This window comes from Penicillium verhagenii (genome assembly GCF_028828195.1).
Source record: "Penicillium verhagenii strain IBT 33310 chromosome Unknown utg000012l_segment0_segment0, whole genome shotgun sequence".
NCBI lineage: Eukaryota > Fungi > Ascomycota > Eurotiomycetes > Eurotiales > Aspergillaceae > Penicillium > Penicillium verhagenii.
The window spans coordinates 326,406-351,950 of record NW_026643176.1 but is presented as its reverse complement, the minus strand read 5'-3'; the positions used below and the strand labels follow the sequence as shown (position 1 = coordinate 351,950).

The 25,545-nt window shown below is 46.6% G+C and overlaps 8 protein-coding genes across 8 annotated transcripts; 3 read left to right on the top strand and 5 right to left on the bottom strand.

The window, feature by feature from the left end:
* Positions 1-298: 298 nt before the first annotated feature.
* On the bottom strand, positions 299-1,760 carry N7466_010794 (cysteine hydrolase family protein; the record flags this gene model as incomplete). Its single annotated transcript, XM_057170183.1, has 5 exons — positions 299-506; positions 961-1,056; positions 1,125-1,145; positions 1,221-1,340; positions 1,414-1,760. 5 exons carry the CDS (start codon positions 1,758-1,760, stop codon positions 299-301), a joined length of 792 nt encoding a protein of 263 aa, XP_057015915.1.
* A 2,608-nt stretch (positions 1,761-4,368) lies between these two features.
* N7466_010793 (uncharacterized protein) lies at positions 4,369-5,996 on the bottom strand (the record flags this gene model as incomplete). The annotated part of the gene is made up of 7 exons (XM_057170182.1): positions 4,369-4,444; positions 4,512-4,598; positions 4,656-5,313; positions 5,365-5,492; positions 5,547-5,680; positions 5,749-5,870; positions 5,936-5,996. The coding sequence occupies 7 exons, from the start codon at positions 5,994-5,996 to the stop codon at positions 4,369-4,371; spliced, it is 1,266 nt and encodes a 421-aa protein (XP_057015914.1).
* A 557-nt stretch (positions 5,997-6,553) lies between these two features.
* N7466_010792 (uncharacterized protein) lies at positions 6,554-9,454 on the bottom strand (the record flags this gene model as incomplete). Its single annotated transcript, XM_057170181.1, has 1 exon — positions 6,554-9,454. One exon carries the CDS (start codon positions 9,452-9,454, stop codon positions 6,554-6,556), a length of 2,901 nt encoding a protein of 966 aa, XP_057015913.1.
* A 222-nt stretch (positions 9,455-9,676) lies between these two features.
* N7466_010791 (uncharacterized protein) lies at positions 9,677-10,561 on the bottom strand (the record flags this gene model as incomplete). The annotated part of the gene is made up of 1 exon (XM_057170180.1): positions 9,677-10,561. The coding sequence occupies one exon, from the start codon at positions 10,559-10,561 to the stop codon at positions 9,677-9,679; it is 885 nt and encodes a 294-aa protein (XP_057015912.1).
* Positions 10,562-12,974: 2,413 nt separating this feature from the next.
* Positions 12,975-14,779, top strand: N7466_010790 (putative rhamnogalacturonase; the record flags this gene model as incomplete). Its single annotated transcript, XM_057170179.1, has 7 exons — positions 12,975-13,416; positions 13,487-13,565; positions 13,622-13,654; positions 13,711-13,843; positions 13,903-14,037; positions 14,097-14,616; positions 14,691-14,779. The coding sequence occupies 7 exons, from the start codon at positions 12,975-12,977 to the stop codon at positions 14,777-14,779; spliced, it is 1,431 nt and encodes a 476-aa protein (XP_057015911.1).
* Positions 14,780-15,058: 279 nt separating this feature from the next.
* N7466_010789 (uncharacterized protein) lies at positions 15,059-15,867 on the bottom strand (the record flags this gene model as incomplete). The annotated part of the gene is made up of 2 exons (XM_057170178.1): positions 15,059-15,491; positions 15,566-15,867. 2 exons carry the CDS (start codon positions 15,865-15,867, stop codon positions 15,059-15,061), a joined length of 735 nt encoding a protein of 244 aa, XP_057015910.1.
* A 1,174-nt stretch (positions 15,868-17,041) lies between these two features.
* N7466_010788 (uncharacterized protein) lies at positions 17,042-18,646 on the top strand (the record flags this gene model as incomplete). Its single annotated transcript, XM_057170177.1, has 3 exons — positions 17,042-17,263; positions 17,326-18,054; positions 18,110-18,646. The coding sequence occupies 3 exons, from the start codon at positions 17,042-17,044 to the stop codon at positions 18,644-18,646; spliced, it is 1,488 nt and encodes a 495-aa protein (XP_057015909.1).
* A 2,218-nt stretch (positions 18,647-20,864) lies between these two features.
* Positions 20,865-25,204, top strand: N7466_010787 (ABC transporter integral membrane type 1; the record flags this gene model as incomplete). Its single annotated transcript, XM_057170176.1, has 8 exons — positions 20,865-21,846; positions 21,925-22,676; positions 22,736-22,898; positions 22,951-23,319; positions 23,375-23,498; positions 23,549-23,620; positions 23,671-24,450; positions 24,529-25,204. The coding sequence occupies 8 exons, from the start codon at positions 20,865-20,867 to the stop codon at positions 25,202-25,204; spliced, it is 3,918 nt and encodes a 1,305-aa protein (XP_057015908.1).
* Positions 25,205-25,545: the final 341 nt, after the last annotated feature.

The following is a 25,545-nucleotide window of genomic DNA, read 5'->3' as shown; positions in this document are numbered from 1 at the left end:
CCTAACATTTGAAGACTGGATTTCCAGAACCAATGGATGGCGTATGAAACACCAGTGCTGTCGGAAACCAATCTTGGAAGGTAAAATTTTCTTTTACATGAAAATAGATATTTTCTCAAGTTGGAAATACCAGTGTCTTGTCGGACATATCTTCAATCTAATACCATTCTCTGGAGACGGAGAATATGAGGTTGTCTGCTTCATATCGAACGATCTCCAAAAATCGAATGAAGGTAATTTCAAGTGGCATAGTCACGACTGGTCGAATCCTTTTACTATTCCCCAGCGGTCCAGCCACTCAGATGAGGAAAGTGCCGAGGCTCGGCTTTTGCAAGTCGCGATAGTTCGGGTTCTCCGTATTCGAACTCCGATCGCGGCCGAGATTTGTGGAGTCGGTGGCTCGGTGGAGCCGAAGCGAGATAACAGTGGTGTCCCCTGACATCAAAGCCAAAGCAAATAGAATGGTCAAATCCTGGAGTGGATCCATGTTCCAATGTTCTGGGGGTCTATTGTCGGTGTCAAATATAAGGACATCTGAAAATGGAAGCTGAAAATACACAAGTGCCCGGATCACGCCTAGGTCGCAGACTCGCTGTACAAGAAACAGCGAGAAAGTAGGTGAGATCCTTAAATGAGTCTTCCACCTATCAATATACGAGATTGATATTCGCGTGCTATTTTCGCCTGCAAATGGATATTCTTCTTGTGGAATCCCCCAATCGCGACATTGAGAGCACTTGAGTTCGAGCTTTGAGACGTCCCTAGCATTCGGACTCGTGGTATTCAATTTATATGGTGGTTAGACTAAACATTCGAGGTTGGACGAAGAAAGGAAACAGAGCATCAAGACCGTGCAGACTCAGACTACGATGAATCCATCAACGAATTACACCCTTGTGCTAAACCCATCATTGAACTTTCCACTCTCAAATGCGCCCTTTCGATACGGAAGAAACCCACTCATTGGTGCTCAAAAGCTGGTCTGCGAATGTTGGCCAAACCAGATTGACTGCTGCCTTTTCTAACTCAACTGAAAATGCAGCGGTTGCATCGGTACTAATTCAGAAATTATTAATCTTCTCCCAAGACCATCTGTATTCAATACCAAGAGGGTAAAAACTCACAGCAAAGTAACATGGAAGCCACTATTCATAGAGAAATCAAAGATTGTCAGCCAGGGTCTAATATGGTAGCGTATAAATTGCACAACGATTACTAACATTTCACGAGCAGCACGCGCAGTAGACTCCACACATGAGTTGGTCGTCAACCCGGCCAACACCACATGGGTGATGTCATGTTGACGAAGTTGGTACTCCAAGTCGGTGTTTGCAAAGGAGCTATAAATTTGGATCAGTATCAACTGAAAGACATCAAAATGGAACTGCTTGTGACTTGTTTTTCAACGCTCACCTGCTGATCCAGTGTCGAGAGACAACCACGTCGCCATTGCTAGGCTGTGGTTCGAGTTCATTTAGAATCTGGCCACCAAACTCTTCAGAGAATGTTCCACTCCGTTGAGTTTGAATTTGCTGCCCATTCATGTGGTTCCAACCGGAGTAAGTTCCATCCTTGGTGATTTGGTGAAGACCATAGAAGATTGGAATCCGGGCTTGCCTTGCGCCTGCAACCAGCTGCTGCATATGCTCAAGAGAATTGGAGGACTCTAGGCTAGCCTTGACAAGAGGGTATAACTTCCCATCAGGGTGGAGGAAATCATTGAGCGGATCGATGAGAAGAACAGCGGTGCGAGGGCTCATGGTTGCTGATGATTCAAAAAGTAGAGTATGTAAAAAATGGATATTTTGGATATAAAAACACACCGGATGGATGTCCTCAATCTACTGTCTTATATCTTCTTTCCCCCCCAATTTTTGATTTATAAGTGTATCAATCGGTGGTCAGGATGTGATCATGAAAAGTTGCTGTGATTATTCAACCAGAAGCACGACTATACATCCGGCAGCATCCTAAGGCGCTGTGACTTCTATTCTGGGACTAGCGCAGCGATCGGTCATCGAAAGCTTAAATGATTATTCAGCAAATGATGATTCATCAAGATTCCATGGGCGCTGTGACTTCCTTTTTGGGACTAGCGTTGGAAAGGGATTCCTTGCCTTGGACAACAACAGGTCACAATGATTTTACGCGTGCTTCTCGAGATTTGCTCAAACTCCATTTTTGTTAGGAACTGAGCGCAAGGTCATAAACAGATTTCCCCACAGCAAAAGTTCCCAGGTTGTCCACTAACCACGAGATCCCGCCATGCCGCTTTACCCGGGAGCTTCTCAAGGATGCAATGAATGCCGCCGACGCCGCAAGAAGGTATGGACATCATTCCGTTACTAGCAGAGTCATTATATTGCATTCTAGAAAAATGCTGAAAACAACAAGTGTGATCTCCAAAAACCCGAATGTCTCCGGTGCTGCAAAGCTAGTATCAAATGTAGTGGTCCCAAAGATTCACGAACATTTATCAACCGGAATACTGCAAATTTGACGCAGCAGACTGATAGGAAAGCGCTAGTCGACGCATTAAAAAACAGAAGAAAGTCAAATTCTGCCACTACTACAGAAATTGAGAGCTCAAGTAGCTGGGATCACTTTCTACGCCGAAGTACTACACTAATTGCCACTGAGCCAAGTCGACCCTCTGATATGATTTCTCTGGATTTTCCTGGACATTCAACTTTCTCGGCATTAATTGAAGACTTCAAACCTAATAATATTGGGGGTATATTCCGCGGCGATCGAATTTTCCAAGATGAACCCATCTATTCAAGTGCGGCTTTATGCATTCGAGCTTTACTGCCGTTCACATCTTTGCGGATTGACTCACTCAACTTGACTATCTTCAGTCTGCTCACAACGTATATGGGAAATTTGAAAAAGGATACAAACCTAGGAAACCTTGCACGGTCATCCTACACTTCTGCCATGAGAGGGTCGCTTCCCCATCTCCAGAAAGCCATAGGGAATGGCCAACCCCAAGCTCCACCAAAGCATAATCTTGATTTGATTTTCCTATTAGCCATGGCATTTGTGGCATTCGAGGTGGGGATCGGGCTACCCAATATGAAGGAAGTTCTACTTCGTTTTCTGACCGATGTGTCTAGTTTGTGAACGAAAACGAATACTCAGATGCAGCCCTGTTGGCCCATATAGGTGGTGTGTTGAGTATTCTTAGGCTCCATGGCCCGGAGAGCTTCTCTTCACAACACATGCGCCAATCTTTTAGTGGATTCAGGGGTATATTTGTAAGCGTTCACCATTCCTCGATCTTGCCTCTGCTGACAATTTTTCCAGCTTTCAGTTGGATTGAGAAAGCGTATTCCCACCTTCCTAGGAGACGCTGATTGGATAACCCTGCCCTTCTTGGAAACCAGAAAAACCAGAATGGAACTTCTTCACGATATTGCGCTGCAGATACCTCAGCTCCTTCACCAAACAGATCAAATCTTTAATCATGGTAAATTCCATGATTTGAACTCCCAAGAAATCCTAGAGTTCCGGAGTCACAATATTGAAACCGCGGTCTCCCTTCTAAATCAATACTGGGCGGTCTTTGATCGACTGGAAGAATGGCAAGACAATTGGAAAGCATCACAACAAGGCCCTTTGTTTTGGCACTCTGATATTCCAATGCCCAGCAAGATCACCGAGGAGGACCCAATCTGCAAACCATCATTTCCGGATGAAACATACCAAATCCGCTTTCAAAATACACAAAAGGCAGCACACGCCTTGACATTCTGGTCTTTTCGCCTGGAACTTCTCATGGGAATTATCCGATTACAAAGAAGCCTATTCGAAACCCAGGTTGAGCGGTTGCAAAGAAGCCTGGCTATGGCGCAAGATACAGCTTGTCTCATCCTGCAAACCGCACCGTATCTCACATGTTGTTATGAAGGTGCAGTAGCTTCAAGGGCACCCCTTCGGACCATAACGAGATACTTCAAGCTGGTAGCTTTGGGGGACAACTCTTATTCACATCGAACTGATATGACCGCGTAAAAGGGAAGGTAGTGTCCCTTTCGTGATGAACATCAAGGGTGATATACATGCTACCAAGCCATCTTTATCGTGGATATCATAGATAATAATTTCTCAGAGTATCCTGGGGGATAGATCGAGTACCTGAGAGATCAATTGATATCAGTGTAGTCTGAATTGGAAGACTTGCAAAAAATCATATCAATTGAGAGAAGAATAAACCATCCGAGGTCAAGACGCTGACTATACGTGATTTTCTACAGTGGACATCATGGATGAGGTCAACTCAAATTTCAAACGTACTATGCTCAGATGCCAGAGACTAGAAATATCCCCAACCTTGGGAGGCGAACTCTTCAATTAGGAAGCCTTGTCTTAATTTGGAGTTGTTGCCTTCACCACGGCGCTAATGCTGCTAGCAGTATGTTCGATGTTGAATTTGTTGAGCCCACTGTTCCAATTCTGTCAGTATAATGTCATGCTTTTTGGAAATTACTTCCAAGGTTCCTCCAACTTACGCGATAGAAATTCTCCCAGAATCCTGCAAATAAACATGGTACTTCTCACGTAGGAGAGTGACTTGCTCCACAGATAGACCGACATACCTAGAGAAAGTCAGCGATAAGGTTGAGAAATTATTTCTTTCCCAGATGTATTCTTACGAGAACATTCCGTTCTGGTCAGTGATATGCTGCCAGTCACCTGGGGTTTCCAATTTCTCCAATCCTTCTCTGAGCGCGACTCGACGGCTCTTTAGTGCGTTAGCCATATCACGTACCTCCTGCCGCCACTGGTGCTTCAAATTTTCGTCCGACAAGACAGTTTCAACAATTGTGGCCCCAAAGTCAGGCGGTGCGCCAGACTCTGCCCGCGCGAGCAGACTCATCTGAACTTCTATTCTCTTTCCGACTTCCTCGTTTGGAGCAAGGATCGAGATGAGACCAACGCGTTCGCTGTAAAGTCCAAAGCACTTTCCATATGTTGAGATAAAAACAAATGGAATCTCCAGCTCGGCGAAAAGGCGAACACCTTCAAGGTCTGTGTCGATGTCTCCCGAGGCGAAACCAGGGTATGCAGCGTCAAAAAACGCCAAATGGCCACGCTGAGAGAAGATTGAAGCCAGTTCATGCCATTGATCCAGCGTTGGATCACATCCAGTTGGGTTCTGGGCGCCCGCCTGCAAAAGGATGACAGATTGAGCTGGTAGCGATTTGATGGCTTCTGTAAAGGCCGTGAAGTCGAATTTGTTTGTCTTGGCGTCAAAATAGGGAATAAAAGTTGGTTTAATTCCTGCAGTTTTGAAAAGGAAGGGGTGGTTGACTGGAGTTTGTTAGCACTTCTTTTGAATTATTGCATTCGGCAATCACTAACGCCAGGTCTCGCTTGGTAGGAAGATCTCTGGATTCCCGGACTGTTTCCACGGGCCGTAATGATCTCTCAACAAGACTGCACCGGCATGGCATCCACCGCTTGCGCCAAGTGTTTGGCCCGAAATTATTCTTAGAGGTCCTTAGCTTTTTCCAACTCTGTACAGGCATTGTTCAATTACTTACCTCTTCTCTCGCAATAGACGATGACCGGGCCCAAAGAATAACTCCGCGCTCAGATCTCTATAATTTCTGGACCCTAAAGCTGTTGGACGATACTCATGGTGCCATTCAGGATCATTGTTTATTCTTTCCTTCGCCTGTATCGTGTACGTCTCATACTTAGTATGGTGACCCTGTCAGGACTCGGGAATTTAGAACAATTCACCTCTTTCACACTGGGTAGTACATATGCTTTCCCTTCGTTGGTCTTGTACACGCCAACGAGAAGATCAGTTCTGTTGGGGTCTGTATCGGCTCGGAACTGCGCAAGAAGGGTTGATAGACCATCTGCCCAGCTTTTGTTAATTGAGGTTCTCGATGTCCTTCAATTGATTCGCCTCGGTATAACGTACCTGTTTTGGCCGCCGGGACATCCTGGAACGGATTCGAAAAGCGAGTGGTTATGCTGCCCATAGTGAAGACTAAGATGAAAAGAGCTTCCAATTGATTTGAGATCTGACTAGGCCTTCTAAAGATACAGGAATGCCACGTCGTTTATATTTCCAAAAAAAAGAAAAAAATAGCCGATAGGATAGGCTAGTAGGCGGGGTTGGAGTGATAAGTAACTAGTAGCACGCAATGGATAACGCGCCATCAGTCGCAATATTAGTCAGAAAAACGCAAACCGCATGAAGTGGAAAAAACGTGAATGATAGCACAAGAGATGCGGGGGAAATACTTGTAGAAGTGCATTTGTAAGCGTCTTGTTCCCCTAGTTATGTTATCAACTTATCACCTATAGGCTATCGCTGATGGTTAGTCGTTACTAGTCAGTATTGTTCGGGTAGTTCGGGAATCGGGTGGATACTCACCCAGCCATTGCTCGAATCGCCAGAATACCCAATTGAGGTGGAAAATATGAGATAAATGCGTCGACACAAGAATCAATATATGAAAAGTAAACAATGTGGTAAGACCAAAAAATATATGAAATGAGATCAATTTGCCAAAAGAAGGCCACCATAACAATGTCAAGGCACCGAGATACGGGTAAGCTCACCAAGCCCACTGTTCGCGTCAGGGGCTTGAGTATGCCACCAATCAACAGTCCCATTCAGGGGTTCTTGCGCTGCGAAGGTGGTCACCGCCTGTCGGAAAGAAACTGTGGCTTTTGACTGGTGGCCAATTTTCAATCCAGATTCTACATCACTCCGTTGTACATTTGGTTTGGATGATTGTCTCACGAACCAAAGGTATTTGAACAAAGCAAACCCACCTTTTTTGAAAAACAACCCTTTTTCAGCGGCGACTGCCACTGCTCCAAACCACCAAATGACTGGCTCAGCCCCATCAAAAACGGGTCCAAGATTCTGAAGAAAGGAATGCCAGAGCTGATTGGGGCGCAGAAAGAATGGGAGTGAGATGACAATTATTAGAAGAACAACGAATGCAACGACAGAGCATATCACCATGTGCTGTAGGACCTCTGTTGGCGGCGAACTCTGCATGCTGTAGATGCTGGCAGCAAATGCCAGGGGCTGGAAGATGACAGTCGCATAAGTAAAATACTTGACATTGTCATTCTGCTGAAAACTGCGCTCGGTCATGTGGCGATCATAGTTGTTTTTGGCCTCCTCGCTCTGATACTGCAAAGATTTGATGAAGGATGCCACCTTTGACCGCTCGCCATGCAGCTCTCGTTCAGCGTTTTGACTCAAGAGAAAAACGGCGTTGAGAGCATCGCGGTATTTTCTTTCATCATTATTTGTCCACCTTGGCTGCTCTGTCCGCCGATCTTGTTCCCTCATTTGCCAGGCATTGACATTTTCCCATATTCTGCCCAGCTCGTCGTCCAGAACTTCGAGCATCTCATGTAGTGATGCCCATTTCTTCAGCGTTTTGAAGTAGACTGCCGTGTCATAGGGGCCCAGTAACCCTTTCTTTTCTTCACCGTGGCTCTGCACAGCATTCTTGGTCGCCAACTCTTCCCGAATCCTGTCTGTGATCCCTCGCGTGCTAACGTTTATCTGGGCGAGGATGCGGTTGAAAAGGAGCAGCTCAAGAATTTTCCGTTGCTGCCAGACATGATCTCTACCGCCTGAGAACAGGCCTTCTAGCCTTTTATTATCTCGACTAAAAAAAGCCTTGATATCACCCTCCGGTCGCTCTCCAGGGTAGCTCTCAATGAAGTGACAAGTCCAGAAGCGGTCAAAGAAATCACCACAAAATCGGAAACTAACTGCGGCGCGGACGAGCTTGAAGTCATCGAGTTCTGGTAGCTTGTCCATCGCAGGTCGCAACATTTCACAAGTCGCGGGTGGCAAGCTATGGTCACCTTTCTTGATCAATTGTAAGAACCCGCAATGAAATTCTGTCTCCCAGAGGTTCCTCACTCGATTCGTCTTATCTTCGACGAATATGACATAGTTTACATGCCTGTTAAAGAAAGTTCGAATCTGTTGTCTCTCTGAAGGGGAGGATCCAAGGTAGCACATGAGTGCATAGTCCCTTGGTGCATTCAGGAACCAGAGCAATCTCTTCTTCGCATTGTTAATGTCTCGTAATTCCTTCAAGCGTCCCCATGAGTCATCAATCTCGTTACTTTGGAAAACACGTGTGTCAAGGCGGAGGGCCTTCTTGTCTCGAGATTTCTTCTTTTGAACGTCAATCATTAGATGTTGAGACTCAGATGATGGCGGGCTCCAGGGCTTGTATTCCCAATCGCCGGGTTTTCGTGCATCCCACCAGTAGAATATCGCTTCAAGGACAAGGTCCTGAAATATATGGAACAAAGAGATGTAGGGCCAGCTGTCTTGAATCTCTTTCCCCAAAACCAATAGGGACTCGTTCCATTCAACCTCCTCAGTAAGTTGCTCCTCGATGGAATCTGAAGGGTCGAAATCCAGAAAATCGGGATAATTGTAAAGCCACTCCTCCTTCACGTTGATGATATTTTTCTCATCGATCTTATCGTTGAATGGGACTGTTCTTTCCAGGCGTTGTGCGGCGCTATCTTGAATGCCATCTTCTGGTTTGTGGCTTTCTAGTTCCTGTGCAGAAGCCGGCGATCCCTTTTTCCCGGGGCCTGATAGCAGATACAGAGTTTCAAATGGTATATGTAGTAGAGAATCACGATGATATGGCGGTCCTTCATCTCCACCGGCACCGTCCAGCTGATCTGGAATAAGGCCATTGATGGGTATACTATTCTCAATGGTCTCTTTTGACCTCTGAAACAGCTTATCGGCATCAGCCCCATATAGTGGGACGCCTCGCAGGGCCATAAGAATATTCAAGCCGTGATATAATGGATTCTCTGTCTCGCCCCACTCCAGATTTGAAAAGAAATGCCTTTGAATTTCCATAGCACTGTACCACCGTGGATCGGTTCCATCTAACATCCGTTCACTGTTGATCTCGTAGAATAACGCTGTGTCCCGGGAATGGAACGCGAATCTTGTTTCACGTGAAGAACGCGTCACCGCCAGCATTCGCTGCTTAGCAGGATCATTGATGGTGGTAAAACGTTGGATGATTTCCCTCTTAACCCTTCCTGGCTCATATGTACGCATAAGATTCTTCCATTCGATTTCCCATTTCGGAAGTGGGGATTTGGTACTAGTAGCCTTCAGAGAGTTCATAGCAGCGACAGCACGTATGGCATTCCAGATCCAGACGTGATCGTCCAACCGGAAATAGTCAATGCCACTCCGGTGTCCATGGGGCCAGGCAAAAAAGCCCCGCTTGTTTTCTCCATCAAGAGCAGTTAGCCATTGGACACCAATGTTGTCTTCTTTTCGGCCTAGGAGATCTTCAAGAATTGCACGACTCTCAGGTTCCTCCGATGTGAAGTTCCAAAATTCATAAGCCTTGAGCAGTTGGAATGGAGTATCCGTCGGGCTGTCTGGAAGAAGCTGGGGGGAATCTGACATGAGAACGCCATTCACCCAGTAATTCCGCGCGAACTTCCCGTCTGTTGGTCGTTGACTGACTTGGAAAACCCACCGTAGATGCGCCAGGCATCTCTTTTTGATGCGATCTCGCAGAGGATGGCCGTGATCTAATTCCCTTGCAACGCCAAGCAGAAATTTGAATGCGAAGCTATTAGAGATGAGAATAGTGATCTTGTAACGAGAGCTTGAGTGGGTGAGTACCTACAAGCTTGCTGACACGCAGACCCTATGACCCGACATGTCGCCGCACGTTAGTGCGATGGTATCATTCTCCATCGTTGCTCCGTCTTCGCCAGCTTCAGAGCGGTCGGTAGTGGGGATCATACACACGGAAAGGATATGTTCTACGTTTCTCCCTATAAAGAACTCACGATCGAATAGAAAGTGGTTTTTTGGGATGTCGTCTTTGTACTGTGTCTCGGTGAGGAACTTATCAATATCCACATCTTGTGAGTTCAATACTAGGCGCCCCCACTCTAGATTGTCGTGCGGCAGAAATACCAGCTTGTAACCACACACCAGCTGGAATTGGCCATGTTTTGGAATCCGTCGAGTTATTCCAACTTCAAACTCGTCTTTGGCGATTGCCTCTCCGTTTATGAACAGACCAATGACGGCCGCTACCGCATCGCTGTCCTCATTTGTGTTCTCTTGCCCTTGTGAGAGAGCATGAATTTTGACAAATCCGTAGCCTCCGGGCCCACTTCCCTCTTCATGCTTATCATCACCCTCCTTGTTGAATTCCCTTGTTGTGTCGACAAAGTTTGTATCGCGTATCAAAATATTCAATCTAACGGGGCATTCAATTTTCAGGTCCTCGTCCTGTAGGTTCTGTAGCACAAGTTGCTGGATGACGACTCCATTACAGACAACCCACTGTTGCACAAGCTTCCACTTTTTTTCCTCTTGGATGACGACTCGCGGCCATCGGTTGCGAAGCCAGCTTGTGGTAATCTCACTCTGGAGGACTGAATCTGAATCCACCTCGAGATCTGCACCAAAGCCGAATCGGTATTCGGCCATGTCGAGTAGGTCCAACCTACGTTGTGCTCCCAAGGCAGGCTCTGAAAGTTCCCCATGGTCCATTGTGTACAAGGATGGGGAGCCATTGCCAAGATACCGGCTGATCTGCATGTGTTGACCCCACTCCGTGATCGTCGCCGTTGTTTCCTCATCTCCAAATGATAGATAGGTCGTGGCAGCAGTCAGAATCTTCTTAGATCCCTTGGGGGCGCTGGGGGGCAGTTCGCCCTCTTTGGTTTTGTAAATCCTTGCAGCGGCTTCTGCAGGCGTGGGGGGTAAGCCCTGGTGAATCTGAGCTGATCATTAGCTCCTGTAGGGACAAGGATTTGGATTGCAATACATATTGCTTCACATCGACGGCCGAAACTGATTTGTATCGTTTGAAGATTGGGCGCAGTGGATAGAAACTTTCAGTGGGAGACTCTGGGTCTATGTTGTCGGGCATTGCGACGAAAGTGCACAGTGGCTGAGTGATGTTTGAATGAGATGGATTTTGACAAGAGAGGTTCTCCGGATTCTTTCGATGCGCTGACCATGTCCATCCGTATGCTCAAAAAGCATAGACCAAATGGACTCGAGATTCAGGGTCTCAATTCCCGAGAGGAACGCCTCTTATGCATGGTATAGCCTGCATGGTAACCACACTTGACCAGAACTAGAACTTCAAGGGCTCTTTTCTGTATTTTCCGAACCATTCAAAGTGAACACGTCTACCAACGCACAGTTTTATGATCCAATCACAGATTGTGCGACTCAAAAGCATCCTAGGTTAAGGAATTTGAGGTCAACCCCCAATCCTCACGGTCGGCTAGGTTTCCCTACTTGAAAATGCATAGGTGAGGGGAAGTGAGTCGTGAGTCGTGACTCGTCAGGACGCGTCAGCGGGTCAAGTGGGGTATTCGGGATTCAGGGTATCCAGCTGACTGCACATGTGGTGAGGAAGCTGAGAGTCTGAATCTGACTGTATTATTCGAGGAATGATAAGCAATGACATTTTCCCTGATTCCAGCAAAAGACGGAGAGAAAGATAAAGACCATAGCAGTGGGAGGAGATTTCTAAGTGGTGATCCCGCTTTACTACGCTTACCAAGAATACCCCCTAAGCATTAACTAAATTACTAGTCAACTGGTATGTATGCACATGTGTCTAATATATACTGTCCATCTATGGCGGCCGATAGCACCCCTAGGTCAAATCTCAATTTCCGTTTCTAACTTCACCGCCCTGTTTCCCGCCTGTATTGTATTTATCATATATAGGAATACTATCTTAAGGGATTTGATCTAAATACGGGTCACTTTTAGAATAGACTTGAGAATAGACTTGAGAATAGACTTGAGAAAAGACTTGAGAGTAGACTTGAGAGTAGACTTGAGAGTATGTAGTCTTGAGAAGGGACTTAAGAATGGATTATATGACTAGGATCTCAGCCTCTCTTTCTTGCCAGTTGTTGTGATAATTTACCTAGAGAAAGAGAAGTAGTGAATACAATATAGCATTACTAATATATGATAGAGTTCAAGGATTTAATGTATAATGCAGCGCTGAACTGCCTGAGCATAATGGAGTTCAAAAACCAATATGAATTTGGAATTACTCGTAATTTCCTTTCTGCCGGTCGGAAAGTTGAAATTGGGATTTGATCTAGGGATGGCCTCTATCGGCCGCCGCAGTCCATCACCATAGATGCTTGTGGTAACCCCTACCTTCTTTTATAGTGTTGAATGGTTTCAATGTTCTTGTTGCTTTCAAATGTTCGTTTTAATTTATTTTGGAGCTTATGCTTGTAACTTCTACCAACTCGCTCTTTCACCTCTTCTAGCTCTCTGTTTTCGATCACTTCTCTCAACACCCCTTCTTCTTGTCCACCTTTTATTATATGGTCAACTTCCAATTTAGAAACTTCCCTTGGAAATGTTCAATAGGGATCAAATCCTCGCAATTTCATATAACGATGATGTGCTTGAATTCAAACTGGCTGAAATATTCCCAGATTTCAATATCCATCACTTCAATGTTGCGATCATTGAAAACAGTCGCTCTCGCTAAATTTTGAATATCCCGCCTTCGGTTAATTATCTACTGACAATGTTGTCATCTGCAGGGCCAATTCGTAATCCTAGTACCTGGACATCAACTTTTCGTCAGGTCCCGTTTTTCCTTTATAGAGAGCCCTGGCAAAATTTCTAAATCGGGTATTCTCGACGTCAGTCTCAGATTTAAACTAATTTATTTCAGGAAATTGGCTTTCATTTGCATTATGCAGCGCAGCGCGAATACAGGTGCGGATTGGATGGATGAATTATGGCGTCTTTAAGAAAGCGAATGGCATTCTAGTTGACGACATCCGGATCTAATTTATTTTGAATTGGCTCGAATCAATCAATAGTGAGAGCTGATTTATTATAAAAATGCAGCGCGTCACGCTTCAAAGATTCGTTCGTTCATGTGGCAGCGGTATTCTATTCCAAAATCATGAAACTCATAAACCTTCTCCTACTACCCCTGTTGGCCCCTCTCACTGTGGGTCAGCTCATTGGCCCTGTTGGTCCTACAACTCCTCTCAAGGACAAGAGGATCGAATGCAACATTCTTGATTATGGAGCAAAGGCTGGAAACACCACAGATATTGCCACTGCGCTTGAAACCGCGTTCTCGGATTGCGTTCGCAAGCATCCAGGCAGCCGACTGATTGTTCCTGAAGGAGAGTACTTAATTGGGCGAGGAGTCACTCTCAGTAATGGCACAAATTGGGCGTTTCAATTGGATGGGCTTATCACTGCCACATATGGTGGCAACTGGACCATTTCCAGTGAGTTGGTACTCGACGGATTTGCAGGCACAGAGGCCATCAATGCAACTATCAACGGAGAGGGCGATTCTAAATTTTTGCTAGATGTGCTTGTCATTGTCAACGGTCAGTCAACACTTTCCCTCATCTGTTTGTGATTTCATTTGAATACCATTTCATGCTGACAGAAGTGCAGCTCTTGATTTTGAATTTTACTCTGCCAATGGCAAAGGCGCAATCCAAGGACAGGGTTATATATATCGAAATCTTGATAAGTGAGTTCCCGTGGGCCAACGGATCTAACATGTGAAGTCTTGATGTTCTAACACAGTTTCAAATCTCCAGCACAGATCGGCCTCGCTTAGTTCGTTTGATCTCCCCGACCGACGCTGCGATTCATGACTTGATTCTAGTCGACAGTCCCAAGTTTCACATTGTCCTCGACTTTGCTGTCAATGTCGAAGTCTATCATTTGACCATCCGTGGGGCGAACCTGGGTAGTTACGACGGTATCGACGCTATTGGAACAAACTACTGGATCCATGACAATGAGGTAAGCACCTTTGACTGCATTTTAGAAAATCTGCCGCGGGTGCTAACCGGGGTGAAAAGGTGACCAATCGTGATGAGTGCGTTTCAGTGAAAAGTCCCTCTCACTACGCCTTGGTTGAGAATTTGGTATGCAACCAAGCAGGCTCGGGTGTATCCATTGGAAGTTTGAATGTCTCCGCCGAAATATCAAACATCGTGAGTCACAACCTCTCCCAATTGTTGGAAAGATTCTTCTGAAGCTAAAATGTCAGTAGGTGGCACGTAATATCAGCATCATCCAGGGCAACAACATTGCATTCATCAAGACATATCCCGGAGGGTCCGGCTACGTTACAAACGTTACCTTTTCAAACTTCCGGTCTTTGGCAAGCCTGTACGGCTTGGATATCGACCAATACTGGCAGAATACCTATACACCTGACACCGGATCGGTCACCCTGAGCAATCTGCTCTTCCAAAATTTCTCCGGCTCTGTTGCGAATGGAGTTACACGTCCTCCACTTTACTTTTTTGCGAATGATCTGACATTTGCTACAAACGTCACTGTTGAGGATTTCAGCGTTTGGACAGAAACTGGTACTACGGTCGTTAACAAAATTAGCAACATCTTTGGTACTGGAGATGATAGCTATGGGACAAATGATGGTATCGAGTCTCTGAGTGATGGGGAGTCACCTTCATCCTATACCAGCACCTACACAATTACGGCATCTCCAACCAATTGGGTGGCTCCTACCACCCCTACATGGGCTCTACCAAGTACTGGCTATGGAAGTAAGTATCTTCCAAAGTTCGTCGTTCATTATTTGCCACGTCAAGTAACTGACTTTATTTTTCTTCATTCGCAGCTGCTTCTCCCATTCCGGTCTATACGCCGGCTCCTTTGTGGCGTCCTGGTGGAGTGGATTATGATTTGCATTATTGGGGAAGCTTCTAAGTTCCTGTTTGCGTCAAATCATGAATTCATTATGAAATATAGAGTGCTGCTGTTTCATTGCGGGGATAAGTTGTGGACATCTGCAGGATGGGAACCATGACTTAGTTGCGGGAAAGAATTATCCGTCCCACTGTTGTACGACGTGATGCACCAGGTGAACACTGCTTTTGGATAGAAATTTGATACTCCACAGGGAGTTCTTTCAAACTTTGATGGATAAAAATCTCCTGATTGATCTATTACAATCCAGTTAGATAATGGTATATTTTTAAGGTCGATCTATATGCTCATCAATGCAAGATCGTGTGTGTGCTCCCGCCATCCTTGGTGTCCCCGTCGGAGCTTTTTTATATCCACTTGATATGTGCGGTCCACAGAGATACCTCTGAGGCCGAATATTGGGTCAGTGCTCCCTTTCTGGACACTATGAAGCTGGTATGAGTGTTGACTTTTGTTGCCTTTTGCTTGGAACCGACTTCCCTCCGTGTCATATGCTATTTTTGCTGTACTACGCGTCCCCGATGAGAAGAGCGATAGTCGTGGCAGATATGTTGCGATCAATTTCTTGAGTCGCATCGCACATGCGCAGATAATAGCGAGGTTAACTTCGATGAGAGACCATATTCCTAGGATGGCTTCTGTGTAGGTGAGATCCTCGGTCTTATCCAATATAATGACATAGGGCAGGCGTGCGATTGAGCAGACAACAACCCTGTGGAATGCGTTAGCCGGGGTCATTGGTAGACAATAAAGTAGTAACAAGGACGGTGGATTATAGAAACTGACCCGGATCCGAGAGCCAAAAGACAACCGACGGTCACTTTTTGCTTAAGGGATAATTGGAGGCGATGAATGGTTGGTATTGGCAGAGCCACCACAGCAAAGTCAGATACGATGTTTAGCACAGCCTGGGCCAAGGCGACATTTTCCAGACATTTCGTTGTTCCGGATTTGAGAGGGTTGCATGGCCCGCCCGTGATGGTGCATAGCGTCAAAGTGTAGGCGAAAATCGCGACGCCGACTGCCACGACAAGAGAACGATATATCATGGAGGGGTTGATGCGATATAAAACGGACAGGATCGCCATCTTGGTAATGGATGGACATATCAAATATGACAATGTGTTGGGAAGCAGCGCCTAAGAAATGTGTGTGAGTGGGATACGCGTTTAAATCTCATTTCGCGGAAAACAGTCTCACCTTATTGAAGGAGACGAGATCGGCCAAAGACACATCCCATAAATGTTTTCCCCACCCGTACTTCATTACTATGACGAAAATTCAAGTTAGCGGAACAGTTCAAGCTGCTCCAAAGCACCACATCTCACTCACAGTTGACCAAACTGACGAAATAGAACAGCGAGACTCCATAGGAAATCGTGATGACGACTATTAAAGAATTGCCTTTGTGTTAGTCTTTGGCTCGCGAGTCATGGTCATTTCGAAAAAAAAAAAAAACATTGCTAACGCCTTACTCAGATCCGGCTCAAACTTTTTTGTCAATTTTATGGCTTGGAAATAGCCCAGGCCTACAAAGCATGTTGCAAGGAAATATGTGATGCCAAAAGCAATGACCGTTCCAATCTGCAATGGATTGTATGGTTCGTGGAAATGTGAACTTTGACCGGCTGGGGGTAGCATCCCAGGGGTCGTGGCCATCGTTGCTGCTGCGTCCATTTTCCCATATACAGCTACTGAGTGTACGAAGTACGGAGTAGTTGCAGAGACAATCTACATAAGAAAAAGGTTCAAATGGGGTTCTTTGTCTTATAAACGTCTCGTATCCACTTTGTAAATTAAAAAGAAAAGGCTTTGTCCCCCAAGAAAATACAGCGAAGTTTGAGAAAATGCTCGCCACGCGAGCAGCCTTGTAACCCACTAATTCCTTCGCCAAGTATATCATTAGCCTGGGAGCCGGAGAAAATCCCTGTTAACGGGAATTCAAGGACCAATAGGGCCGTGAGACTCGAGTGCCGGTCCCTTAGTGACTGTGGGGCTCTGCCAACCTGGGTCAGACTAGCGCGACCTGTCAACACTAACCTTACTTCTATAGGCCTTAGGATACTTCATTTGGCCCCTGGGCACAAAGGAAACACAATGGAAAATGACAAAAGCACCCAACTCTGATACTGATTCCTTTCAGGGGATCTTGCATTATTTTTTATTAATTGCATATTTCCTGCATTGATCTTTTGATTCTATTTCTCAAGCTCGATTCTAATTTTCTTTTTCCAATGATCTTTTGAGTCGAAATTTGACAAAATGAATAGACTACTTGGACAGAAGGCCGTGGAAGCTACTATTCCAGGTGATCATGTGCTACCGCTGCATTTCTTCGAGAACAGCCCACTTGTTCAAGGAAACAATATGGCTGTGTCTTTAGCCTTTGATGCAGTTCTTGACCCAGAAATCCTGCGACAATCCCTTGAGCGCCTGGTTGAACGGGATGGATGGCGAAGATTGGGAGGCCGTCTCAGAAAGAATGTGAGTTTCAATTGCTAGGTAGTGCGATATTCCCACTAACACGGTTCTTTTGCTTTTCTCAGACTTCAGGCTCAATCGAATGGCACATCCCCGGAAATTTCACAGTCGAAAGGCCAGCAATCTCTTTCGTACACGTCGATCACGGAATTTCCGCTTCGCTGCACCCGGGGGCATCTCAAATTCCAAAACCTCAAACTCACCCTGCCATTGTGAGCGACCCGGACCAGTTACAAGACCTCGCATGGGGGCCTGGGTGCAAACCAGGCGGTATCAATGACTACCTCGGCTCAGAAAAGCCTGTGCTTGGGCTGCGAGTCAACTCTTTTACAGACAAGACAGTTGCAGTTCTGCAATGGCAGCATGTTGCTTTTGATGCACTTGGTCTGCAATATGTCGTTGAAGGCTGGAATGCCATGCTTTGGGGCAAGGAGGATGATATCCCCACCCCAGTGCCGTACGATACTGATCCATTTGAGTCATTTGCAACGGGCTCGCGTCCCGCAAAGGAGAAACACGTTCTTTATGATAGACTGGCTGGAATTGGAGGTATTTTGAAATGGGGTTTGGGATACGGCTTTGATATGTTGGTCCGAGCGAAAGAGAATCGCATGGTCTGTGTACCCAAGTCATACTGGCAACCTCAGCACGAGAAGGCCCTGGCTGAGCTTCGCGCTGAGGCTGTGGCCAATGGCCAAGACGAATCGAATGTGTTCTTGACAGAGAACGATATCATCACTGCGTGGATCCTGCGTTGTGTGATTGGGGAGATGGGCATGGATCCGAACAGAACGGTATGTCTTCGCAATCTCATTCCGAAAAGAGTCTTTCACTCATGACCTCTTGCAGGTTGCCGCATGCATTGCCATGTCCCTCCGCAAAGCTTTCGAGGGCGATCTTATCCCGAATTCCTCCGAACACCCATATGTCGGCAATGCCTACGGCTGGGCCAATGTACTACTAGCGGCAGACGATGTCATATCAAAACCTTTAAGCCGGGTTGCACGGGAGATTCGGCGCGCCATCAATACACAAGGCACGCAGGCTCAACACGAGGCCTACTATAACACAGTACGGACCGCTGGGTATGGTCTACCCATTGCTATTTTCGGTGATGGTTCAATGGCTCAGGTCGGCTTCTCCAATTGGACCAAGGCCGGTCTGTTTGACTTGGACTTCTCCCCAGCTATCAAGGCCACCAGAGGCGAACATGCGCCATGCAGGCCGTCTTACGTTCAGGAGAATCATGGCCCTATCAAGCCTGGCGATGGATTTTTCGTCTTAGGAAAAGATCAGGAGGGAAATTATTGGGCTTCCGCTTATAAATTAAAGGGCCAGTGGGCCAAATTTGAGGAGCAGATGAAGAAGGACTTCGAGGCAGAGTAACCTTGGAATGGATGAATTGAATACAGAAGGTTTAAGCTGAGGTTAACCCCTTCTGAAGTAAAGAAGGTCACACTGAAGGCAGGTTCGGCCAGTTTGAATTTTGTGAAAACGAAGGCTTTTTGTCCGTTAAGAATGATGACCTAGATCAATGTTGACATGTAATGTCTCGGGAAGAATTGGAATGGAGCCCCTCTTCAGCCCCGGAGGTTCTAATGGTTTGGCGTCTTGTAATGTAAAACTCTGGAAAACAGTATGGTCAAGAGCATTGTATTACACGGTAACAGTGGACATGACAAAATCTAAGCATTTTTATTGGTATCGTACTCCAATACGTCGTTTGATTTTGTTTATCTTACGCCTGAAACAAGTAGCGACCTTGTCCGCAATTGTGGGGTACCGATACGGCGAATAACTGGTGGTGACGCTGCCCAGTGGGTCTCGATACGGGTCTCGATACGGGTAAAATACAGGTAAAATACGGATCGAAGGTGAACGAACCGTATCTGTTTGTTGTCAACGATTTGACGGAAACGTGCTGCAATTTTGACTCCTTCGTCAATTATCACTAATTGTTCTCAAGATTTTTTTTTTCAAATACCCGACCCTATAGAGGTCATATTAATCAACAATTATGTAAGTAGTATATAGGAGCCTAAATGACCAGTTGACCAAGAAAACAAAATTCCAAGGTTTGAACGGGCGAGAAGAGACGAAAGAGCTCCTGTCCGTTATTCCCCCATTTTTGACCACCAAGAAAGCCTCCATGGCACCTGGTGAGCAAATGGCATGTGTTGCAGGTTATTAGCTGGTCCCGAGAGACGATGTCATAGACTCACTGACAAAACAAATCAACGGACAACTCTCCGGACGGTGCAACCAAATGTCGGAACGATCTGCGACTGACTGAGCCGCACGATGATAAGGTTCGCGTCCAACAGACCAAATGGGGCCTAATGTACATACTACGCATATAGCTAGGTTCCAGACCATTCAGACTTCCAGGGGTGGCGATGTGGCCCTAACGGTACTCTGCTCTGGATGGATCAAAGGAGATCTCGGCAAGGGCAAGACAATGCTGATTTGCGGCATCCTCGATTACTTGGATATTGATATCTACGCCATCGAACAGTTTTCTATCATGCTTCTTCTGCCAAGCGACCGACTCTAGACTCAATCATGCGACTGCCGTGCTTCGTGGGCTGATCTATCAGTTGCTGGTCCAGCGACGCTCAGTCTTCAAGTACATTTTGCCAGGATTCATTTGAGGACGCCAACGCTTGGACGGCCTTGTTTGACATTTTTGCAAAAATGCTACAGAACTCCGCCTTGCCGGAAATCAAACTAGTCGCTGACGCTCTAGCTGGATGTGTTGTTGATTGGCAATTCTTGGGAATTGCGCGTTCGAACCCATGTCAATCAGCACCGGGGATCCGTCGGGGTGAAAGCCGCCACAGCACATCTCTACTAGTAGCTAGTGGTCTTACTACCAGCTATGGCTAGTTAAACGCCTCGATTTATTAAGCACATGGTGTCTTATCTCTGATCGAAGGCCATAAATTAGGGCCTCTTTCCCCGCAAAGATCAAAATAATTTCAAAAGCGGCTAAATATTTATCATTCAAATATTTAGATCGGATGGCTTCGAACATTTGTCCTGTCAATAGCGACAATCAATTCAGGATTCGAGTTGATACTAACTGTCGAGAATTCGACTTCACCTTGTTATTTGAAAACTCGATATTCAGCATTTTACCGTCCATTGCATTCTTACTATGGCTTATCCCTCGACTCGCGGTTTTGGGTCGTTCGCCCGTGAAGTCCAAATCCCTCACTCTTGCAATCTATAAATCGGTACGTGCGAAAGGTTTTTGATTTGTCTCAATGCCTTCAAAGTATGCAAAGAAGGTTAACTTAGTACTCTTTCACACTACTAGGCTTTATTATTGCTGCTCCTTGTCCTACAAATTATCTTTACAGTGTACCAACTGCGAACCGCAGATCTGCAAACCAAAATTTCTACTGCAACAGCATCGCTTAATGTCGCTTCAACCCTCGCAGCGATCGTTCTTTCCTTTCTCGAGGATCAGCGAACAATACAACCGTCCGACACGCTCATCGTCTATTTTTCGGCCCTATCTATTCTCAACATACCACATTTCCGTACATTATGGCTTATCCCCTCTGTTCCAATACCTCGCGGGCTATTCACAGCGATTTACATGATTATTGTATTAATCACTGTCCTGGAGTCCGCTCGGAAAATCAATATCGTCCAGCCACAGTACCAGAGTCTTCCAGTCGAAATCTTTCACGGATTCTGGGGGCGTAATCTTTTTGTCTGGGTCCTCCCACTATTCCGCGACGGCTATACCTCCATCATCTCCCTGAATGATCTGCCAGATGTTGACTCAACGTTGCTCGGAGACCGGGCGGAGGAGCGTCTGTCACAGGCCTGGTTGAAGTCTCATGGGAAGTACCGACTGATCAAAGCCACCTTCCGAGCATACTATCGGCCTCTCCTCTCTGCCATTATCCCCCGCATTCTACTAGCTGGCTTCACCTTCTGCCAGCCCTTTCTGCTGTCAGCCACTATCAATTGGATGAGTACTCCGACAACTGCAGAGACCCAGCGATACGGTCGAGCGTTAGTCGGAGGGTACGCGCTCGTTTATACGGGTCTTGCTGTCACCACGGCGATATATTATCGGGAGGCTAGTCGCTTCGCAACCACCGTCCGATCGGGTTTGATCGCCATGATCCATGAGCAGACACTGGCACTCCGGATTACAAACAGCTCCAGTGCTGGGGACGCGGTCACCTTGATGGGAACTGACACGACACGTATCGTATCAAGTATGCGGTCGCTGCATGAGCTTTGGGCCTCTCTCTTCTCTGTGGTTATTGCTATCTGGCTACTTGAGATGCAAGTGTATGTTGCCTGTGTCCTTCCTGCCGTCATAGCAGTGGGCTGTATCTTCGCTACTACCCCGCTCTCTGCCAAATGCGGAGTTGCGCAGAAGAAGTGGGTGGGTCATATACAGGAACGTTTGGCAGTAACTACTTCGATGCTAGGGGATATTAAAGCTGTTAAGATGCTGGGACTAGAAGGTATTTTGTTTGATATCATTACTCGGTATCGGAAGACAGAGCTGGATGCCTCAAAACGGATGCGAAGGCTTATCGTGGGAATTGTCATGCTATGTGAGCTCCAAGACTTCAGGATAAGAGAGAAAACGTGGAGGTGAAAATTGAAGTGCTAACCTAATCTTTCACGGTCAGCGAGTGTTCCCGTGGACTTTGCCCCGTATACGGTTTTCCTGGTATATTCGATTATAGCCGCAGCCAAGCACGATACGCAAATTCTCACTACGCAGGCATTCACAACTCTGTCTCTTATCTCCATCCTAACAACTCCTCTGATGGGGTTCATCCAGTCACTACCCACAATCACACAATCTATCGGCTGCTTTGACAGAATCCAGAATTATTGCATGCGAGAAAGGTTGAGTGGAGGATCGCTTTTGGTTGAAAAAGGTTCCTGCAACTTGCAGAGCGGCAACGACATGGAACTTTCCAAAGTTTCTGTGGCTGTCAAGACCTCTGAGATTCCGATATCCGAAAATAAATTCTTGTCATTCCAGAACGCATCCATATCTTGGACAGCAGAAAGCCCTCCAGTCCTTCAAGATTTAAGCCTGTCCATACCTACTGGTAAGATCGTTATGATCGTGGGCTCGGTGGGGTGTGGAAAATCTGCTTTCTTGGAGACCATCATGGGCCAGACTCAGATTGGAAGTGGCACCATGCGTCTTACTCCCGCTGGTATATCCTATTGTCCGCAGAGCCCCTGGATTATGAACGGCTCCATCCAGAACAACATCACCGGATGGACGGCATTGGACCAGAAGTGGTATGATGTTACTATCTCGGCATGTGGACTCGCGGACGACATCAGCAACTTTCCCCAGGGAAGTAATTACATGGCTGGGAGTGGCGGAATATCACTTAGTGGAGGACAGAAACAGCGAGTGGTGAGGAAACACAGCATGGGAATATTGTTGTTGATCGAGTGAATGCTGATTGACTCAAGGCTCTTGCGCGTGCGGTCTATTCTCGTCTGCCAAATATGGTTCTTGACGATACATTCAGTGGACTAGACTCGCAAAATACGCATCTAGTTGGTGAGCGTCTGTTTGGTCGGGATGGCATTTTGCGACGATCAAGCACAACCGTGGTTCTCGCGACACATACCCGTGAGTATAGGATATAATCCTTGGTTGGCTGTTGTTAATGCAAAATCCACAGGGTCTCTACTCCCATATGCCGACGAAGTTATTCTGCTTGAAAATGGTCGGAAAGCCCTGCAGTGCACTTACGATGAATTAATTCACCAATTTCCCGAGTATAAAGTCTCCCAACTGGATAAAAAACTTGACCAAGTACGTGCTCCGGATGATGATCAAGGCCTCAACAATACTACAGAAGCCTCGCCCCTGTCCAGACAGCCAAGTAGTGGAGACATCGATTCCGAATCCACGGTTATCAAAGACAACCTGGGGAGGCGGGATGGTAGCTGGTCCATCTACAGCTATTACGCCCGCAAGGCAGGGTTGCTGCAGGTCAGCCTTTTTGTGGCATTTTTGGTCGTCTATGGCTTCACCACTCAGTTCTCTTGTAAGTTCGCCCATTTGTCTGTGAAGAAATCAATCAAACTAATCTGTGTATTCAGCCATCTGGTTAGAATGGTGGTCTGATGCAAATGAGACTGATCCGAATTCGGATCTAGGCAAATACCTTGGTGTCTATTCGGTCATTACTCTCCTGGCAATTGCTTCTCTTGGTGCCGGGTGTTGGTAAGACTGCTACTTTTTCTTGCACTGATCAGTCATTGATTTTCATGTAGGATGTTGATCATCGAAATTGTTGGCAACACTTCGCTTGCTCTGCATACAGACCTATTGCAATCTGTTCTACGGTAAGCCGAGAGTTCAACCGCCCATGGAAGCCAATACTGAATGCTCCCAGCGCCCCCTTTGGTTTCTTCCAGAAAACAGATACCGGAAGCATAATGAACCGTTTTAGTGAAGACATGCAACTCATTGACTTTGCATTCCCGACAACTGCATTAAACTTTGTTGAAGGCAAGTCTCCACAAAACACACAAGCTCAAGATCCTTTTCCTAATACCATTTATCTAGCACTGGCTCAATGCGTAGTTAGCTTGATCATTATCTGTGTTGTAGGCAAATACATCACCATCGCGCTCCCATTCATGTTACTCGTGATCTGGGTTCTCCAACACGGCTATCTCCGCACCTCCCGTCAAGTTCGCCTCTTGGATATCGAAGCCAAGGCACTTCTTTTCTCACAGTTCCAAGAGACTGTGAGCGGGCTGTTAGTGATCCAAAGCATGCAGTGGCAGCCACAATTTCACAAGCAATGCCTCGCCAAGCTTGACGTCACCCAGAAGCCATTCTATATGATGATCTGCATAAGGCAGGGCCTCAAGCTGGCGCTGGACTTGCTAGTCATGCTATTTGCCGTGGTTCTCGTCGCAATCATCACCGCACTGAAACATCATTTCAGCGCTGGTGGAATCGGTGTGGCCTTGACTCTTGTCATCTCCATCAGTCAGAACCTGAACCTAACTATTGAGTCGTGGACCCAGATGGAGATCTCGCTCGGGGCAGTGGCGCGCCTGCAGGAGTTCAGTACGGACACGCCGACCGAAGCGTCTGAGGGCGTAGAGGCAGGTTGGTTGGCGCGTGCAGAGATTCGGTTCGAGAATGTCGACGCCAGATATGGGTAAGCAAGGAGGCAAAATCATCCTTGGTCTCATCTCAAGAACAAATGCTGACAATTCTTCGGTCGCTTTCGATGTAGTCCCCACGATTCCACCATTCTCTCTGGCCTCTCATTGCACATCCCCGCTGGGCAAAAGATTGCCGTCTGTGGCCCTTCCGGCAGCGGCAAGACCTCCCTCATTATGTCCCTCTTGCGCATGTTGGAAGTCACCGAGGGTCGCATCACCATCGACGGAGTAGATATCTCCACCATTCATCCCGCCGCACTCCGCACACAAATTACGGTTATCCCACAAGATCCCTTCTTTCTCCCTGGCACGCTGCGCGACAGCTTCGACCACACGGGTATATTGTCGGAAGAGCAGATTATCGCAGCGATTCAAAAAGTGGGACTATGGGAACCCATTCGCGAAAAGGGTGGTCTGGATGCGAACCTCGACGCACTGGATTGGTCATACGGCGAAAAGCAGCTGTTGGCACTCGCCCGGGCCTTGACCAGCCCGAGTCCACTTCTCATCTTGGACGAAGCGACGAGCAACGTAGACTGGGAAACGGAGGTCCGAATGTTGGAGATAATCGAACAGGAATGTGCGGGACAGACAGTAATTGCAGTTGTGCATCGGTTGCGGCATATTGAGCGCTTCGATGGGGTAGCCCTCCTGCGGCAGGGAGCAGTGGTGGAGTTCGATGCGCCTAACGTCTTGTTGGGGCGTGATTCGGAATTTCGTAAGCTATTTACTGCGTCGCAGAAATAACCTTGGAAGCAGTTTCCGTAATTGGACTGTGGATCTCGGTTTTTCTTGTCATCTTTACGACTCCAAAGATAGGTGTCAGCTCGATTCCTCAAATCAATTGTGCAATTTGTGAATTCACAAATTCTACTATGTTCTTATCCCCGCACTAAGGCGAATACGGTATGCAGCTCGATATGGCTTATCTCGGGGCGTGACTCACTCTCAAGTGCTGCGGGCTGATCTGCTTCTTACTAAACTACTCGAAAACAATGCAAGTGGCTTCAATGCTCCAATCAACACTCACTTCAATGTTGGTTTTTACCTTTCTTTCGTCAGCTTTGAAAATTCTGAGTCATTTAGTT